General features: G+C 39.0%; 1 protein-coding gene and 1 long non-coding RNA gene across 5 annotated transcripts in view; one reads left to right on the forward strand and one right to left on the reverse strand.

Moving 5' to 3' along the window:
- Positions 1-20,037, forward strand: part of LOC145960609 (uncharacterized) — a 546,781-nt gene that overhangs the window by 245,163 nt on the left and 281,581 nt on the right. The window lies entirely within an intron of this gene.
- LOC145960608 (uncharacterized) overlaps positions 19,214-20,037 on the reverse strand; it is a 54,016-nt gene continuing 53,192 nt past the window's right edge. For all 3 annotated transcript variants that reach the window (XR_014435415.1, XM_083080206.1, XM_083080205.1), the window contains one exon: positions 19,214-19,383. Coding sequence is in view for 2 of the 3 variants with exons in the window: in XM_083080205.1 (XP_082936331.1) it covers positions 19,342-19,383 (42 nt within the window). In the remaining variant the exon portion in view is untranslated. The remainder of the gene's footprint in view (positions 19,384-20,037) is intronic.

The following is a 20,037-nucleotide window of genomic DNA, read 5'->3' on the forward strand; positions in this document are numbered from 1 at the left end:
TGTACAAAAAAACGCAAATGCATGATAATCATGTGAATCATATTTGGAATAAAATACGGATGATTTGTATATACATTGTTTTAAATCGCAAGATATGCGTGTGTCGCGAATTTAGGACATAGCTGAGATAGCATTCTCGATATCGTATTTATTACACAGCCCGCGAGATGCATAGATCGGTACGGCCAACTTATCGGAACAACGTTATGATGTCATGATGACATCATCTACCGACAGATCTGCTGCCGCTGCATCGCCAGCAGAACCGGCCGACGCTCCAGACAGGATATTGTCGCGGCACTCATTCACTAATTGATCCATCGTGGTGTTTTATTTAACACTAACGGCGTGCGGTTCTCAATCTACTCAAGTGACGTTGATTTTCCATCATCTTTCGGTTTCAAGATAAGATATGATAAAGCCAACATTAACTTTGCTGTTTCTTGCAATTAAAATACAAACATATGACACTAAATCTGTGTAATTGGAATCTTAACGTGGATAAATTTAATTTTACACTATAAAATTCATATCTTTGGAATTACTAAATGTCTTCAAAGATATTTATAAAAATATGAAAATAATGTATTATATTTTTATCAGTTTTAAATTTCATATATATTCTTTATTTTTTCAGGTCATATTTTAAGCACTAAATTAATGATGCATTAAAAATGTTCCATTTTTTAATTGATATATTTAAATTGCTCGAATTCGGGAGATATTTCTCGAGAGAGAAACGCAACGAAACGATGAGAACCATTTCAAGAGGCAATGATATTAATTCATAGAGTTCATAATCTATTAGTTATGTTAGCTGGCGAGCGTTAACGAGTGTAATGGCAGCACACGCCATCTACGTGTCATTTAACTCGGACACCCTCACACCATCGATGATCTCATGCCGCGGCCGACTTGACTTGACTTAATTGTTTGTTATCATTACTGAACGCGTGCTATTGAAATTAATGTTAATCCGTCTCGGTTAACATGTGTGGCTCTTATAAAACCTGCTTCCGGCGCATGTGAAGCGAGCACGCTTGATAGAATTAAGCTACTTGTGCTCTACCTAAGTGACTCGTCGCAATGAACGAGCATTTTTTCATAAAAGGAGATGATTCTTAAATTATTTAATTTCTTTGGAATATCTCATTTCCGGGATTAACGATGTCGTTCTCGATCAGCATCGTAACTTTACGAATAATCGGCTTTCAAATAGATATTACATACATTAAGTTTTTAATGTATAATTAGATAGCCGATATGAAGTAATAATGACCATAAAATCCCATAGAATGCATAGAATAATTCTGATTTAATTATAATGTATAGTATCCTCGTATTGATACAGAATTTTTAATGGAAATAAACCCAATGCAAAATCTCGACAAATTCACGAAAAAAATAAGAATTATTAATTTTATCATCGATTAACATCTTTTAACAACAATTATGCGAGTCAATTAATGATCAATTTCTTTTATATATTTCCATACAGTTTCGTCGACATTTCATAATGACTGATTCGCAACAAATTATTAGATCGAGTATCGATACGGTTGCTAGATACAATTCTGGTTACGCGTACATGCAACCAGATAAAATCGAACAAAGTATTAGGTATTATCAGCCATAAAAGCAGCAAGCGCTGCTTATTACGCTACACACGATCATAAAAGGCTTTTTTTTTGCATCCTTACCGGAAAATTCAAAGCCCGTGAACATAAAGTTATTTATCGTGGGGCATACTCTCTAAGATGGAATTAAGAGTCAATTAAGGATTCTTCATTAAATTTCCGTAGCTATCTGTAATTACTGGATCATTAATGGCAGCAACCGAGTATATGGTATCTGGAGAAACGAAAGGTTGTAGATTATTAGCAGAGATGCATCGTGATGTAAATTATGAATTAATATCACGTCAGGCATTATATCTGAAAACCGTCTCCCGCTAAAACATCGTAAAGTATGTATTACGACACTTGTGATTGATATCAACAATAATTAGCATCACCAGTTTACTTAGCGCAACGAAATTTTCGACACACGTAATAAACCGGTGCGCGAATAAAAACGTGAAAAACTCCGAACTACTGCTAAATTATTTAGCATCGCTTACGGCGACTGTTATCAATACCTGCGGCATTGTATCGAAAGATAATGGATCGCTTTCGCGGCTGTCGAAGTCCGTTAAACGGCTCATCATGAATTTCACAGGCCGTTCGAGCAATCTGTAATAATATCGATCGGCGGGAGACTATCTGGACCGTATCTGGACCGTGCCCGATTCGTAATAAACTGCGATCAGCAACTATCTACGGCCGTTGTGCGCGGATACAATTATGTGAATATCGCGATTCCAGTACCGGTTTCCAGCCGGTACACAAAAGTACACTATCGCGTTACATTATCTATTGTTGCACACACAATTATGTCACTATAAAATTTATTAGTGCGATAATAATCTACTAATCCGAAATCTTACGCGACAAATCAGGAGCAAATAAAGATGATTAATTATATTATCTGGAAAGGTTAAAGTATTGTTAAAGTTATATGGATATTTTAACCGAGATGTCTAAAAATTTCGTAAATTAAAACATTTTTAATATTACTGAAAATAAAGTCATTTAAAGAATTTAAAGCTATTATTTCCAAAGTAGCAGATTGTACCGAGAGCACAGATCGCATAATAAGATGGCCATCTAATTATTGCAAAGAAGAATCGATAACAGCGTGAATATTTTTAAAGATTCGCCAGAAGAATATAGCAAATTACGAAAATGAGCTGTGGTAAATTAAGAATGTGCTCTGCATTAAAAATCACGTTATTCCATAATGTATTTCCATAAGTGATCTCTATTTGCGGAAAGTCACTTCGAGAAAAGAAATGACGAAGGAAAAAAGCTCTTATAGAGAAGAAATTATATAAATTTATACTATTATATCGTACATAATCGAGTACACGATGAGTTTCGTGGGTCGGTGAATTATTGCTTACAAGTCAATGACCGCGTTATATGTGCCCTGTCTCATTACATTAAATTAGAATCGTTTATCGTCAATCAATGAGAGAAAGTCGAATGATAAGCAGACAGAATTAGATTAGCGATAATTTTTTCAGCCGATGCAAATAGGCAAATTTCAAAAGAAGTATTACAATATTTGTTTGTTTCTTAACAATAATTGAAATAATTGAAATAAAAGCAAATCTATTATTGGTGGATTTATGTAAAAATCAATAATAAAAAATCCATTTCTTTAGTTAAAATCGCGGTAAATAAATTGATTCTAATGAATTTTTTCGAGGTTCTTATAGATTATACGGTTTAGAGAATTTGTTTTCATTTCTGCGTTTTGATTTATCTCCTTTTTCATTGGCAATAATACTCTCGAACCTAGTTGTAATGCAGGATCTAAGAATATTATAGACGAAAACTATAGATTAATTTTATTAAACTTATTTAAATATCTGGTTATACATATTAAGGGTCATTAAATTTAGCATGACCGAACTGATTGGCCTCTTATTATATTAGGGATTAAATTTGTGATTACATTGTGTGTCGATTTAACGATAACATCAAGTCGGATTTGAAAGTAGTCTGGTAACACGTACAATTTTTGCTTTTCTTTAACGAGAGTTGATAAAATTTAGTATGAAATAAAATCGACATAACATCGAAACATATTTAATATAAAAAATATAATTTTATGAAAGAAATTATGCATTATCTCTCTGATATAAATACAAGAAATACATTTTGCACTAAAAATTAGTCATAAATAATTTAATATTACTTTACTTGTAAAATATTAAGACAATTAAAAAAAAGTATATAAATATAAAAACAATTTAAAAAAGTATTCTTTTCTAAATATCTCTTTAAATGATTTTATATTAAAGCATTTAATTGGTATGCTTAATAAATTCTTCTTCGCACGTGTGACGAGTGACGAGAAGAACCCGCGTAAGATCACGGTAAGCTCTCCTCATAAGTGAAGCACGAGAATTCGGCGGTGCCTGCAAAAGTGGCAAGTAACGACTACCGTCAGAAATGCGACAGACTGCCGTGCATCAAGCGCGCTCATAACAGACGTTTCGCAAAGCGCTCGTTACGATCCAGTCTTGTCCTGATGCACGTTGCGTTTAGTCAGGACCACCCTGTATCCGCGAATACTTCTGCCCACGTACACGAGGATCTGTCTCCACCCTCCTTCTCTCGCTGCCGTGGAGATATTTATATAGCTATTGTACCTGAATCCAGCGCCGATAACTCAGTCTAATTATACCGAGAACAGGACGGGTTGAACGTACAGAGAGAAAAAGATGACACCGACGAGATCGAAATTTGTCGTAGTTGCGACGACACGTAATACATGTTGCGAAATGTGAAATTTGCGACAATACGAATGGCAATTGACGCTTTACGATAATCGTTCATTAGCTCCGTTACGATATTCGTTTCATATGCTCCGTTTTTATATTACACGATTATTGTTAAATAATGAAATATATTTGGGTGCCAATATGTGTGTCTTATTAAATCCGAATTATGTAGAAAAAAATATATCTTTGCTATGATTCTTCGACAAGATATTATGGTGTTTACAAGAGTTTAATAAAAATGTTAGCGCACTCTCTTGGCTGTATATGTGATATAAGATAATATAATTTATCAAATTGAAAGCATCTGCGAAAAAATATTTGAGGAGCCTAATAAAATATTCAGTATATTTTCGCATATAAAATAAGATACTCTAATAATGCCTCATCACGTACGCGTGCGACACGATACCTTTGTACACGTCACGCTGATGAGTTGGCGTAAGGCGGACGAATGAATGAAACACAAGAGATGGAGCAGACAAGGGAGAGAGAAACGGAGAACGGTCGCGTTCTGTAAATAACAGCCTCTATAAAATAAATGTAACAGGTCGTTCGATAGCAAAAGGCTAATGAGAATAGGTGCGTGCGAATGCCGAGAGACAACGCCCCAATTAACATAACGCATCACATGCGGGGACTTTTATTTATTTATATTCGTCTCTGGAGAGAGACAGAGAGAAACGCGGGGGAGGAGGCAAGCTGAGTTTTATTTATGGCCTATCAGGTTAATTAATAACGCACGACGCTGTCCTCTCGTCCTCGCTCTATCATCACGAGCCTCCTTTTCGCTCCTCGACTCTTCGGCGGAGCTTAGCGTGTATGGCGAATGGCGTGGAAAAATTAATTCGGTCATTAACGAATCGCATTCGTAATAGTGCGACTCGTGCTCGCCGGGAGTCCCTCGGGAGCAGGACGAGAAAGGATGAGCGCGGTCCCGCAGGCATTCCGGGAAATATCGATTAATCAAACGAAGGGCGAGCACACTTTGCAATCAGTGTTAACAAACTTTAACGAGCCTCCTGTTATCGCGCGTCGCGATAAGTTCATTTCGCAAATATCAGTCATCGATAAAGGTAAACGTGATATAAATTTTACGAGTAGCATCTCGTGGTTTATAGATTCAGTTCTGGTGCATTTCAACTTCAGTCGTCGTTCGAATTATCGTTAATCGAGATATATTAATAAACTATCCTGATCCTGAAGGGAATTTTGGATTCTCAACCTCTGCACAGAGTTAGTACAGAAGACATTTTACGACATCGAGCTTTCGTGCGCGACCTTCAGAAACGTGCTAGGTCAGGTTATTAAGAGGGCACGAGGACTCTTGTTTTATAGAGGCTCGAGATTTAAAGAAGATGGTATCCTTCGACGCGATGGAAGGTCAACCGAATTGAAAACGACCATCTCAAAGGATCCTTCTTTCCTGGGAAGCGAACCGATCGTGTTACACCGGTCTTTCGAGACCTGTGCGCTAGTAATTATCCCTCCCTCCTAGCTATAGAGACACTTCGGATCGCGTTACACTGTTGGTTTTTACAATTAATGAAGACATCTTTTTTATACGTTAGCGGCATAAATTATTTCCCGGTTTTCTGAAATTTTTTATACACGCTTCGAGAATACGCGAATCAGATACAGCATGCGTAGCATGAATGTTATCGTGAATAAAATGAAAGAGACGTAACATGAAAATACAATTAATTATCAAATGTATTGTGTTAGTCGTATTATCGGCGCTCCTAACAACATGCCTTTAGCTCATCGCGACCGCTAACCGCTAGTCACGCGATTACAACGTTCACAACGCTATCACGAACGCAACTTCGTCATAAAAGATCTCGATACATTAACATATGCGGTTTGATTAACACCGGATAATTCCCGTGACCTGGCTAGCCTTATCGTACTTCCCCCGTACGCTACAAGATCGTCGAAAAAGTATACACATAGCTATGTAGATCGTGCTTATCCAGCGCTGCGAAGGCATATGTACTCTTGTGTATACTCTGGACGTACAATGGAGCGCAACCGTCAGGTCTGGGCGATTCTCTCGCGATTTCCTTTCCCTTTCTTTCTCTTTCTCTTTCTGCCTTTCTTTCTCTCTCCTTCTCTTTCTCTGCAGAGTCTCGGTATAATGTTTTATGGCGGCGATCAGCCGTAGAAGTATGAAGTGTCGATAGAGCGAGGCAGAAGCGAAGGCGGCGAAGATCAAAGGGCCCATAGAGGCCGCGTGGTAGCTTGGAGAGAACAGGGGGCTCCCTTCTCTCCTGCCCGACCCCTCTACATCTCGCTTTCTTCCCTCACCGCGCCCTCTTTGCTCGTCTCCTCTTCTTCGCGCCGCCACACTCTTCATCATGATCTCTCCTTCGCTGACTGTCTCCATCTCGTAGACCGTTCGACCAACACTCTCTTCTCCGCAGCCGAGCGAATGGTTTCTGCGTTTACTGCAAGTCTTTCTTCTTCGTTTGCTCTTGATCCTCCACTACCTCCCCCTTAGTCTCGTCTTGCTCATCTGCCTCCTCTTTGCCCGCTTCCATGATTGGCGCTGGCTTCATGACGATTCTGTGATTTTCTTCGGCGCTCAAGAGACCGGCGAATCGTATTTTCTGAATGCCGTCGAGTCCCACGCTGAAGATATTGAAACTCGCGCTATGAGAGGATGATGGAAACGGCGAGTCTTGGATGCGAGGCGCAAAAAGGATTAAAAAAATCACAGAGATCGGTACTTTTTTTTAGATGCGTCGGTTGCGTGATTAATGTAAAAACTTAATCTCGGGTTTATAGACTTTTGATTACATACTTCCCTCTCTCTCATTTTATCCATATAAAATAAAGACGAATTTATATTGAAGTAGAATTTTATAAATCTCTTTATATATTGCAAAATAGCTGTCATCACGTATGTCATATATAGGTTTTATATGATTTATCATATCTCTACTGTTATTTCAAAAATGTTTCTCAAATCTTCAAAAATATATAAATTATTATATAAATTTTCGTCAATATTGTATAATAAAAAAATATTGTATATTACTGCAAAGAAAAGTTCATCGCGAAAAGAGAACAATTATGAGATCATCGCGTACTATATATCCTGAAGAGAAATTCCATGGCAGGTAAAAAACAGCTTCTCGTCAATAAGTGGCCGACGATGAAAAAAACGTTCACCGTCTCTCTATCATTTCGCTCTTGAATAAATTATCGAATCAAACTTTTTCAGACTGCCACATTTATATCTTTCGATTTCTTGATTGTTGCATATCACGCAAGACATTCGACGCAGCTCTTGACGAATAAAAGTCGCAGTTTAATTTTGAGGCGCGGGTCCATATAATATTCCACAGCCGGTTATTATTATCGGCAGACCCGTCGGATCGCTTGGGGACCGCTCGAGGACTCCGATGAGTCAGAGAGAAGCCTACCGAGAGCGGTCGCGTTCTGCTAATTTTTCAATTTATTCCTCCAATTACGACGAAGTGCGCGATACGTCGACAATTGACCGTTATTAGTTTCGAAACGCGAGGATTCAGCCGGAGTGCTTCCGCCGGCAAAACAAATTCGCGCGTCTCGTCCGTGCTCGGCTTCCATTCGGCGCCGGTCATCTCGTCGTCGTCCCATGCGAGGCGGTTATTATGCGAATAAGAAATTAAGGGTAGGTACGATCTCTAGGAAAAGCTGCGTGTATCGATCCGTACGTTAATTGCACCTGCGACATTCGTCGATTTGATTATATTTATTATATTTTGATTATATTATATGAACTGTATAATAAATGTCTCTCTTTCTCTCCACTTTCTCTTTGTATACCAGAGTTATCATAAAAAGAGCATACTTATGGTTAAAAGTAGATTTTAAACTCTACTCCTCCCCCGCGTTACGAACGCGGGCGTTAATTCCGTACGCGGTGCTCGGATTATGTAGTCTTCTTCAAGACAATTTGTTTAATTGCAATAAGATAAATTTATTAACAGTTTTATGTTCTCATTTATAAGGCAGCGGAGAATAGAAATTGGAGTCATAATCAAATATTCATGTCAGTCTTATGAATATTTATATCGACGACAGTAACTTTATATGCAGAATGTCGCGAATGTTACTTACATGGAAAACTCACTTTTATACGTGAAATATACACATAATAATTAATCTCCTTTTACCGATCTTACAAGCCGAAGACAGCGCATGTTAATATTTAACAAATTGATTCATTCCAGGAGACTCGAACGTTTCTAACGCTCGCTAACGAGACAACTATAATTCCTTGCGAAAAACGGACTAACGAGCCGACGCCATTCCCGCAATTAGCCGCGCGCGTAAACGCAGCTCGGCCGGACAAAGGATTACGAATCCACTTGCGCGCGATGATGAGAAGGCGTCTCTAGTCGCGATCGCATAAATCAACGCAAAAACAGAGAGCGGTCGCGGCGAGACGAGGGAGAGTCCGTGGAGGAGACTGTGCGCGAGAAGGGTCAGGCCGGTCGCGGCCGGTGGGCACGGCGGTCAGGTTGTATCACCAGGTATATACCTGGCGGGTTCTGGAAAACATTGACGCGCGACAAGAGGCAACGCACCCGTCCCGCCGATGACACAGCGGCGCACGTGCGCTCGGAGTAGTCGAGTATAAATAATACAAGACGCGGACAAAGATGCCGCCCTCCCAACCATTTGTTTAAATTAAAATTATCCCTGCGGCTCGAAGAGAAACCCGCGAGAGGGAGGGAAGGAGGGAGAGAAGACCGGGCGCACGTGTCGCCGCACGATCGCACACACGCGGGCCTTTTATTATGATTGTTAATGGTCGGTTGGTCGTATGTTAGGCGCGGGCCCGCAGAAGAAGAGTGAGCGCGTTTACACCGTCGACTTTTGCGAACATGTTGTATTATACATGCGTGTGTACGAGTTTGGAATGTCCGCGCGTAAATGTGTCTATGTGTAAAATTTTCTCGCATCTTATTTCCTGAAATTCTTTAAAAAACTTCTTTAACATTCGATTATTTATTTTCGATAATTTATGCGACTGACACTTTTCAATAATTGTATCACATCAATTTGATATTCATATATATTTGTATTTATGTCATATGTTTTCGATATTAATTTAACTTAATAAATCACAGTTTCAAGATTTAAGAAAATTAGCTTGTACGTGGAATAAAGATAGAGATCCAACATATTCTCGTAAGTTTTGATTTTATCGGAATTTAGAATTATAAAAAATAGCGGTTGTGTCAAGCTTCACCGTTTTGTCAGATAATCACATTTACAATCACGGTCTGAAGTATTTATTGGTCAAGATACGGAGAGCCGATGGATTTATCAGCGATCCGATGACGCGCAAAGATGAAGCCGATCGTCAGAATCAGGAATCAAAGTGAACAGAGGGTCGAAATAGAATCATCAGGAATGCCGGGCATGCCGTGACATTAAATCTGCCGGCCGATACCGATCTCGCTTCTATCGATACCCTTATGAGACGTTCTTAACTGGATCCTGAAAACGCGGCGATTCATCGGCGACTTTACGACAGTCGTTACAGACGTCCTGTCGATTCTGTCCGCTAGCTAATTGAACGTTTTCTCACAGGGTGAGAAAGCGGACGAAAAGGAAAGCAAGACCCTGATGACGTTACTCGAGCTCTCATTTGTAACGACCGCAATCGGCGATCCACTTACATCTGTACGAACTAATTTTCCAATTAGCACTACAGTAGCTGCGTACTTAGCTCGATAAAACTAAATTAATAATGACCACGACGAACGCGGTATATGGTGCACGTTTTATTAAGTATCCGCCTCGGCGTTATTAACGTTAGAACGGAAAATGGACTGACTGTTACTAATTAATGTAACGAGGAAGCGAGCCAGCAGATCCATTTGTGACTTATGAAAACTGTATTTCATATCTGCTAAATGTGTATACAAACATCGCAATCGCCAGCTTAAGAACATCATACTATATTTACGTGATATATTATTAGGTATTTTAATAAAATAAACGACAATATTTTATATCTTATTGTGAAATAAATTATATAATAATATAAAACTTATATAATAATTTACTTTAGAAAAAATAAGAGAGCGCTAATAAAAATTCATATCTTACACAAACAATGTAAATGCTTGTCTCGTTTGAAGTCGAGACTTGAAGAAGGCTTTTGTCGTGATCCAGATCGTCAGGTAAAACGCGAATATAATAAGAATAACTGCGATTATAATTCTCACGTTGCGTTTAACATAGATATTTTATCATAGCAATGTTAAACAAATCACGCTTGACACGGCCGTGACAGCGTGACCAAAAGTGTCGCACCGGAAACTATTCGTACATAAATTTCTGCACGCATGTCTGAACACATCTTTAACGAATGTAACGATTTATGAATCTGGAGATAAGACTCTTTATTGCTATTAAAAAACTCGTAAAGAGCCACGAAGGTTTCTTCTTTAACAAAAAGAGTGTTCGTCTGAGATTTTTATAATAAATGAATAGGAAACTCTATGATATATATAAATTAGATTAATTTCAATAAAAAATATATACATATATTTATATTAAATTATAAAATAATACTGTATTCTCTAAAATAAATTTGCTTAGATTTATTAATGATAATAAATAATGAATTGAGATCTCCAAAAATGAGATTACCTATCATCAAGCTTCCAACAAACTTATCTATCATCAAGCATTCTTTTTGTATGCTCTATCTATTCTAATTTACATTCATCATTAATAAGATGCGTGTACCGGAAGTCTCGAACTTATCCGCTGCACTTTGCAGATTTGCCGACATTAGATTAGTTTTTAATTAGTTTTAGGACACGAAATTTATCGCGGTGGACGAGCACACAAGTAATGATCGTGTTCTTGGTAATTTTCGATCGCGCTTCACCCAATATAGGACGGTTCCTAATGATCGAATCTCCGGTAGAGGATTAAACGAGATAATTACTTTCCTTCGAGAGCATTCGAAGGGCACTATTGTATCATTTGTCATCGCCGCTTTTTTTAACCGTGTATATTCCTGTATTAATTATTATCAAATTATTAATTATTAATTCATTCACTCTTTGATGTTATTTAATTTAATAATTAACATTAAAATTATTAGAATTGTTTTATCTTATGTGTGTGTCATGTATTTTACTTTTACCGTAACCAAATACATCTTTAAATGAGATAGATAATGAGATCTTTAATTATTCCATTCTGTCTTTCAAATGACTCATATCGATCCGTATGTTCTTTTCAAAACGTGCAACAAAGAATTCTTTTCACGACTGCAACTAATCGTTCGCTGAAAGAGATTTGCATGTGCGGTCGTATTTGTCCTCGCGATGATTCATGGTGCGTTCAATAGACATTCGCGATTAATCCTAGATCCACGACTATTCGTTCATCATGGCGTTTACGTGCTTATAAGATGCGAAACTCGTTCCTGCGTCGATTTATCCTTCTTTCGTCAATCGAATCCTCGTTCTTCTCGTTACCCATCAGCTCCGCGCGCAATTCACCTTCATTTTTACCTCGTGGTAAAGCACTTTGCAGCGTCACATACGTTTTATCGAAGTCTGATCTTCTTTCACGGCTCCTCTGTCCTTCATCGCCGTTTGAATGCGATCCGCCTGATAGTCGAATACGTGATGCCAGATGTTAGGCCAAGGCAATTTGCGTAACGATCGATTTACGACAGCCGTATATGCACACGCGTGCGCGTGTTTACACGCGCGTATATCCGACACGGCGCCGCAGCGTGTTCGCTCTTCCCGCTTTAATGGAAGTCCAATAAAGTCGTTCTCGCTCGAACGATCTTGGATCGCGACTTGACGCGGTTCAACGACTTTCGGCGGGCACTGAAGAATTCATTAAAATCGCGCAAAGATGGAAAAGAGTCTTCGCATCTTTAAATAGATAAATTATGTCTCTTGCGACACGAATAAAACTTTCTTATTGATGAATTTTGAGAATAAATTTGCTGAAACAATTCTCGAACAAGAGATTTTTCGTTCGGATAATCAGTTGAATCGTTATTCTTCATAATTCTGAATTAATTTTAACTTGCTAAAAGTTGAATTTGATATGTGTGAGAATCAATCTGTGGAATCACTTATGCAATTTCCTTGCGAAAAAATTATATCTTTTATGTTTTTAATTAATAAAATTATAATCCATGGTTAAAATATGTTTTCCAGATTACATGATAATATTTTAATAATACGAGTTCGAATCTCATGAATAGACATTGAATAAATATACCAAACGAATGATAAAAATTAAATAATAATGTAAAAATACTCATGTCTATTTGATACATGGTGTGCATAACAATTTTCATAAAGACTTTTTAATCTCCATTAGTCTCTTTCTCTCTTTTTCATTCAAAAAATTCGACAGCAAGATACCTGATCAGTGCCGGCAAACATTTCATGGACCGTTAGTTGGTTGTTGACGAGCAACTGTTTGGACATTATGCCCTGCTTCCATGTAATCTCACCGATCTTTCCCTGTATTCTTTACGGGAGGCGGGGAGTCTAGATCGGTTGGTCGTGTGGCGATCCATTACACCTTCGCCGTCGTATCAGTCCCGCAGCATCTGAGACAAAGGACCGCAAGAAGGCGAAAGAAACGAGAAGTGGAAGGGGGACAAATTCGAGAGGAGAAAAAAGGTATCCATGTCAACTGGCGGCTGTTCCACGCGTAAAGTTCACGTGGCTGTCGACGATGACGGATTCCGACCGTAGCAACCGATAGGATCGCTGTTTTCGGTGACGTTCATCGATCTATCATTCGCTCGAAATCATCCCGCACTGGTTATGCGGAAGATCGTGCCTGATAACGTTCGGATCGAAGGAAGTCTCATTTGATAGGATCTCTATATCCTTTTGTAATAATAGTCTCAATAATAATAAATCTCGATGAAATTTAAAGAAATTTTACGAAAGATACGCTTCGATCCTCCTGTGCTCATAATTCATATACGTCATGTAATTCATTATACGTTATCTCGTAATGAAAATATTAATTTCAAAAGCTTCAAGTATGTGTCACAATATTTAGAAAAATAAGCTGCTGTGAAATTATCCCACGCTGATGAGCCGCGGATACTCGATTTCGGTAGTTGGCTCCTATCTGGATGAGAGCTCGTCGGAGGGAAGCGATGGACGCGGATGGATCCGCGGAAAGACGTGAATCGGCGTGTGTGGGTGTGGACGTTACTCGTGCGGACAAACAGAGACGGATGGATACGGCGGCGGCGTGTGATAGACGAAGAAACGGATATGTACGACCCCGGGATGGGAGGAGGACAGACGCGTCCCGGTTGCAGAGACCCGGGGAGAGAACGACGAAAGAAGAGACGATGGAGGAGTGGAGGGTGGAGAGGAGGAAGGAGATGGAGGAACGGGAGACACAGAGGGAACTTGTTATGCTTTGAGAGATATGGCGGAGGCCCGCGGAATACATAATTTTGTAAAGACAAAAATGCTGCGGTCGTGCCTCGGCGGAGTCGCATTTTTCCTTGTTTCACGAAATGTTCAGGCTTGCCTTTTTCCCTCCGTCCTTCTTGTCCCTCCCGCTCGTCCCTTTCCTCCTCCCCGCTCAACGGTCCCTTCGCTCTCCTCTCCGCGCTTCTCCCTTCCCCCCTCCCCCTCGATATGTCCTCTCTTTCTCCTCCTCTATCTCGCTCGCCCCGCTCGTGTCCTCCTTGTCTGAGTTACCTCGGTGCATCATCCCTTTCTCGTTTCTCCGGTAATGCGCCGCGGAATGAGAAACGTTTTGTAAAAAATGTATCCGCATCTTCGCGTAGGTACGTATACCGTGGTACCCCGTAGCCGGCGCGCATCTCGCAGGGCGCGCGGCCGCGAGCAGCGCAGATGTGTTACAGACGGGACGTGTGTTGCCACGTCGTTGCGCGTGTACGTGTTAACGTCGCCGTCGTCGTCGACGTGAATTCTGATGCCGGTGCGTTTGGCAATTTGCAAGTTCCCAGACCGAGATTTGTCGCTGACGCAACAAATGCGCGAGGCGCGACCGAAGCGGAGTATTTTTGCTTCTCCCTCTTTTTTTCACGCGAAACGCGCCAAATGTTCGCCCCGCGATTCCTCCGGATATTTCCAGTCGATGCCTGCGTCAGGTTCTAATTTTCCGCATGCGCATTGTACCTTTGCATCAAAATTGTGAAAAATTTAAAATTAATTTTTCTTATTATTAGGGGAAAATTAATTGATAAACGCATCATAGAGTATTTGGAAATTATAGATCATTTTGTCATAAATCCTATATGTAGACTTAAAGACCTTGGTATCTGTTCACGTTCCAAAGTGTGTAGCGACTTCCTGACTATAATTCTTTAACTGAGATATCGGCGCGGCCATAAAGGACGAAAGACTATTGTCTCGAGGACAAAATGTGGCCAATAAGCGTTTGGTCAAGGAAATAGGCGAGACGTGCATAACGGTCTCTCTGAGAAGGAGAAAATTTCCATAAGGTCCCCCATCTTCCCGCACGCCGGCTCGTGTCTTCTTTCACCTCTTCGTTCTTCTTTCGCACGAGAAGGTTGTCGCCTTCTTCCTCACGAAAGAAGGAGAGCCAGCGTCCTGTCTTTCTCGCGCCAGTCATCGTCGCGCTCTCTTCTTCTCGTACATAGTTGAGATCCCTAACTGATTTTAGTGGTTTCCCTTTGACTTTTTGACGGCTTACAAGGGCCGACAGCCATTCAAATACTTCTGTAACCGCGTGCAGGGACCGTCGGCTCCATAACTAACCTCGGTCAACTCTCGAGAGGGTCAACTTTCCCGTTCTCTCTCTGTTCCGCTTTTACGTGGCTACACGTCAGAAAGAGTTCTACGATAGAACTTACACAATCAAAAATACAATCCCGATAGGCAAAGCCTATTGGATGCATCAGTGGTCATTTTATTCGCTACTGGTGAAACGCATAAACTCAAGGCTAAACATTTCGTTTCTTCCACAATAGAATTAACAGTAGAATTAATCTCCAATCAAAATATAATGATAACAGAATTGTCTAATTGGTTGAATTATACATAAATAAATTCAGATTTTTTTTAAACTGGTATTTGCAGAATTTTTCTATAAATGATTTAATCAATTTTATTTCTTTCATACATATATGTTAATAATATTATTTATAAAATTATTTGCGCAAAAATGTCAAAAGTGTTAATTGAACAATCGTTAAAACAGCATAATCAATACGAGCGTAAAGGCTATCCGTTTAAGATCTTCGGAAAGTTGGCAAACTAATGAAGCGGTCAAGCGATCATAAAAGATAGGCGAGTTGTGTATGCGCATCGTTTGATGAAGAAATAAAATTATATATCCTTTCCCCTCTTTCTTTCTCCCTTTCTCTCTTGCTCGTCTCTCCTGTGTTGTCCGTTCAATACGTACCGAGATACAAGGCAAGAAGTACCTCTCGCTCGCACCTCAGCGGCGACTTTATTTTTTTACTTTTTTTATATCTCTCCTCCGCAGTTTATCCGAGTCACCGATCGCGTAGATTCCGAGAACCGGCCGAAACAATATCATAACTCGTCGGGGCCGGGAGCCGGCGGCCATAAATAGAAACGTTCATACCTGATACAGGGAAAGCCGACTGCTTCGTATTCCACCCGCGCATGGAAGGGGATCAGGGGAGGCCTCGGGGCGTGCGGGGATTCATGATAATTATGATGCGTCTTAAGGTATCCACACCGACCGATCGGTTTTTGATGGCAGCGACCAAGACTAACTCGTTTGCGACCCGGACAACGCGACAGCGGTTTTCGCAATGCAGTTTGGGGTCGAAACGTCGTCTGCGTGATCAAAATTCACGATCGACGAAAAAACGGGCTTACTTTTGCAAATTGTTGTGCGATCCACGTTTGCAAATTACGAGAATAAAGGTATACGTATTTATCAACTTCATAAATAAATCAAAATAAAATCATGAGAAGCGTTATTATAATAAATTGAGTAATCTAGAATGTGTTAAAGAGATAATGAAACATATATATGTGAATAGATCTCTATTGAGTTACTGTACAATTGATGACATTTAAATTATATCTTCAAACAGTAATTGAAAAATTCGATAAAGATTAAATTAAATTACAATTTCACCTGTCTGTCACATGAGAATAATTTAAGATCTGAAATAGATTCTCTCTCTTATAGACATACAGAAAGATGATGAGATGAACCTGTATTATAAACGATTATCTTGTAAAAAAATATATATATATGTACATTTCTCTCTTTTTATATGGTATTCTAGTACTCTTTTTCTCTAAATAGATTCTAGTAGATTATTTTATGGGTCATGTTAATTACATTAACAACCAAAACAGAGAATTTTCGACACTACTATTGTGTAATGGTGATGCTTTTCTGAGATTTTCTCGACAGAGTTCACGATAAATATCTCGGCATTTAGGCTAGAGTTAACCCTGACTGAACGCTCGTGAACCTGAAGAACTGTCGGACCGGTCGGGAGAACGAAAGTGCAGTAATAAAATGAAACAAACGATGACGATGGCGCACACGTGTTCGACACGATTACTATTCCATGGCTGTGCCTGCCCGGTGACTTATGTTAATGCCGTAATTATATCATCCTAATCTAGCGAGTATACGCCGCATATACGTATACATCCTACGTGGCCGCATCCTATCAAATACCCATCTTGGAAACTACCATACGTGCTAGAATGCAAGCTCGACCTACGAGCCCTTGCATCGCGGTTTCCGTAAAATTCTAAAGATACCGAGAATTCGGCGAGTTTTCCGAGGAAGGACATATAATTACATGTAATAAAACGCGTACAGATAATTACACAAGTATGAGTGTAAATGAATTATTAAAAAGAGAAGGAAAAATGATCAAAATGCACATATGTAGCTTCCGAATGTGATCTAATTTTGTTTACGTTAAAATTTCCATAAGGAAAATTATCTTTAAATTCTTAATTAATTCCAGCTACAAAGACATATATGTGTGTATCTCTTTGTTACGTGCAGATTATACACATAATACGTTCGCGCGACGAGAGGGAACGGATCCGTATGCGACGCGCGTTAGCAGAAAGATTTTCGCGCGGTGTACAAATTAATTATTTCCTGCAGGCTCGCGACAGCGACAGACCATCGTCGCTTCGCGATGTTGGTAACGAGGATGAAGTTATTCAAAGGAAACTGGGGATCGCTTTGGTCATCTTTTCCACGGATTTCCGTCCCTTTGACGATTCCACTTCATTCTATACGGTCCGAGTCTTTCGACATTCGCCACGGACGGCTCCGGTTGGTTACCTCCGCCTTCCAGGACGAAGAATAGGCACTAGAACTACGGGCTGTGCTCGCTTAATCCGCGAATCGAAGCTTTCATGCATAATTCATTACACTCCGTCTCTCTTTTTCTCTCTGTCTCCTGTCTCTCTTCCCCCCGCCACCTTTTGAATCGGAAACTTTTGGAATTCTCTCTGTCGTTTCTGAAGGGGAAATTTATCGCGCTTATGGTATTCACACTATGAAGAAAAGTCCACGATGTTCGGTGCGACCAATGTTCAGGATCCGGAAAACGCGCTGCCATGGACCGTTAAAAGTATCTGATGCTCTAATATAATCGTCATGCATTTATAACAACATATGCCACGATACGAGATTGCTTTGAATCCTCCCGACTATTATCATTGAAATTGCCTTACTTTGATATTTTAGATCTATTCTTATAAATATTCTTATTTTGAATCTGCACTATATTCAAAATTTAAAATTGTTTAAAAAGTCCAATTATTTTTATTAATTATACATAATACGATTCTCATTTTTATTAATATTCTAAACGATGCGATCCTTCTCCTGATTGTTTTCTTCCACTTAATCGGTCCACACAGCATCTCTCTATCGGTCGAAATTATCGAACGCGGGCATCGGACAATTGCCATAAAATTTCTCGTGAAACATGCTCTCTTTGTCTACACAAGGAGATCTTACTTAATAATAATGATTACCCGTATAAGATCAATCTCGAATCAGTAATTGTAATTGACACCAGCTCGATGGCTCGATCTGGGAGAGATGCCCAGATGGGGAATCTTTCTTTCTTGCGTCAGATACCCGCATATATGCATCGCACATCGGGCCGCTAACACGCACGGTTCCGTATATAATATCAATTTATGTGCCATAACGGACAGCGTAGCTGCGTGATTGGATCCTTCATGCCCGGCTCCCACAACGCATCCGTGACTATATAGTGGGTTCACACATCTAATATCGCCCTATAAATTCTGAAATATTAATAATATCCTTTTCCCCTTGCGACTTCCCTTTTCCCCCCTCTCCTCTATTTTCCCTGACCACCCTTGCGTCGCGATGTTCGAAATATGTGAGGCGGCCTGCATTATCTGAGAATTTATGGCCGTTTAGACAAAAAAAGGCATCAGTTCATTGCCTTTAGAATCGCTCGCACTCTGTATCTAATTCATCGTTGCTAAAGAAAAATGAAAGTCTTATCTACGAAGATTATAACTTGATGTAACATTTTAGAATTAGTTATGATAATATTTTTTATTTATTTCTATTTAAAATCCTTAGTAGAGTATGTGATCAACGTCTTAAAATTTGCGCTTTTTAATTCGCAAAATATGATATTTCCAAATTTGATTAATTTAATATCAAACAGCAAACGAATTGATGAAGTTTTTGAAAAGATAGAGTAGTATCAAGAATTATTTAAAACAGAAATTTTTAAAATTAAATTTGAAATGTTTAATTTATTTTATAATAATTAAAAAGCTTTTAAAAAGGAAATAAAAATACACGTCAAGTATAGAAAGAAAGTGTATAAATTTATATGTAGTAAATAGAAATTTAATAGATAAAAGGTTAAAACATATTTCTATATGTACTTGTTGTTTATCATAAAATAAAAGTTGGTCACTCACCTATTAATGTGCAACAGAATTGACTGCGTTTACTAAAATGCTAATCTGTAACATATAAATATAAGATTCAAATTACCAGTGTTTAAAATCATTACTATTTAAAGAAATTATCGTACATGTTGAATTTTATATTTGTAATTGAAATAATTATATAATTTCTAAAAAAAGAAACCATTCTTCTTATATATACAAGTCTTTATAAAATATATTATATATAAATTTTTTTTTTTTCTATTTCTTCTATGCTAATCAACCGACATTATTTTGTGGAAGAATCCTGTCAAAAACTTACTACTATAATTATTGGAACTAACATCACAGAGAAGTGCGTTTATGCATATAGGTGTATAACGGATTTATGGTCGCAGAATTTAGCGACGGGATATGTCTCGCCTTCATACAATTTCGGAGACTATATTAGCATTAGAGAGACGAGCATAACCTTCTTCAGGGCCCGGTGAGACCCAGGTAGACCATCCTACGCATTGGTCCAACAGCGACAAACCACACCCGCCTTTGGACAATGGGTGACGCACTGCACTCGCCTCTCCCTTTCTTGAATTATGATTTAAGTGGTCCTATACATTTATATCGCCTTAGATATCGTTCGGCTTCGATTCTCTCGATCAATGATCTCTTAGAATGATATATTTTCGCGGATCGGATTTTTTTTATAACCCATGGCGCAGGTAGACGCCG

Source organism: Camponotus vicinus, unplaced genomic scaffold (assembly GCF_025532165.1).
Source record: "Camponotus vicinus isolate PSW18456_S1 unplaced genomic scaffold, iyCamVici1.0 SCAF_10, whole genome shotgun sequence".
Taxonomy (NCBI): Eukaryota; Metazoa; Arthropoda; class Insecta; order Hymenoptera; family Formicidae; genus Camponotus; species Camponotus vicinus.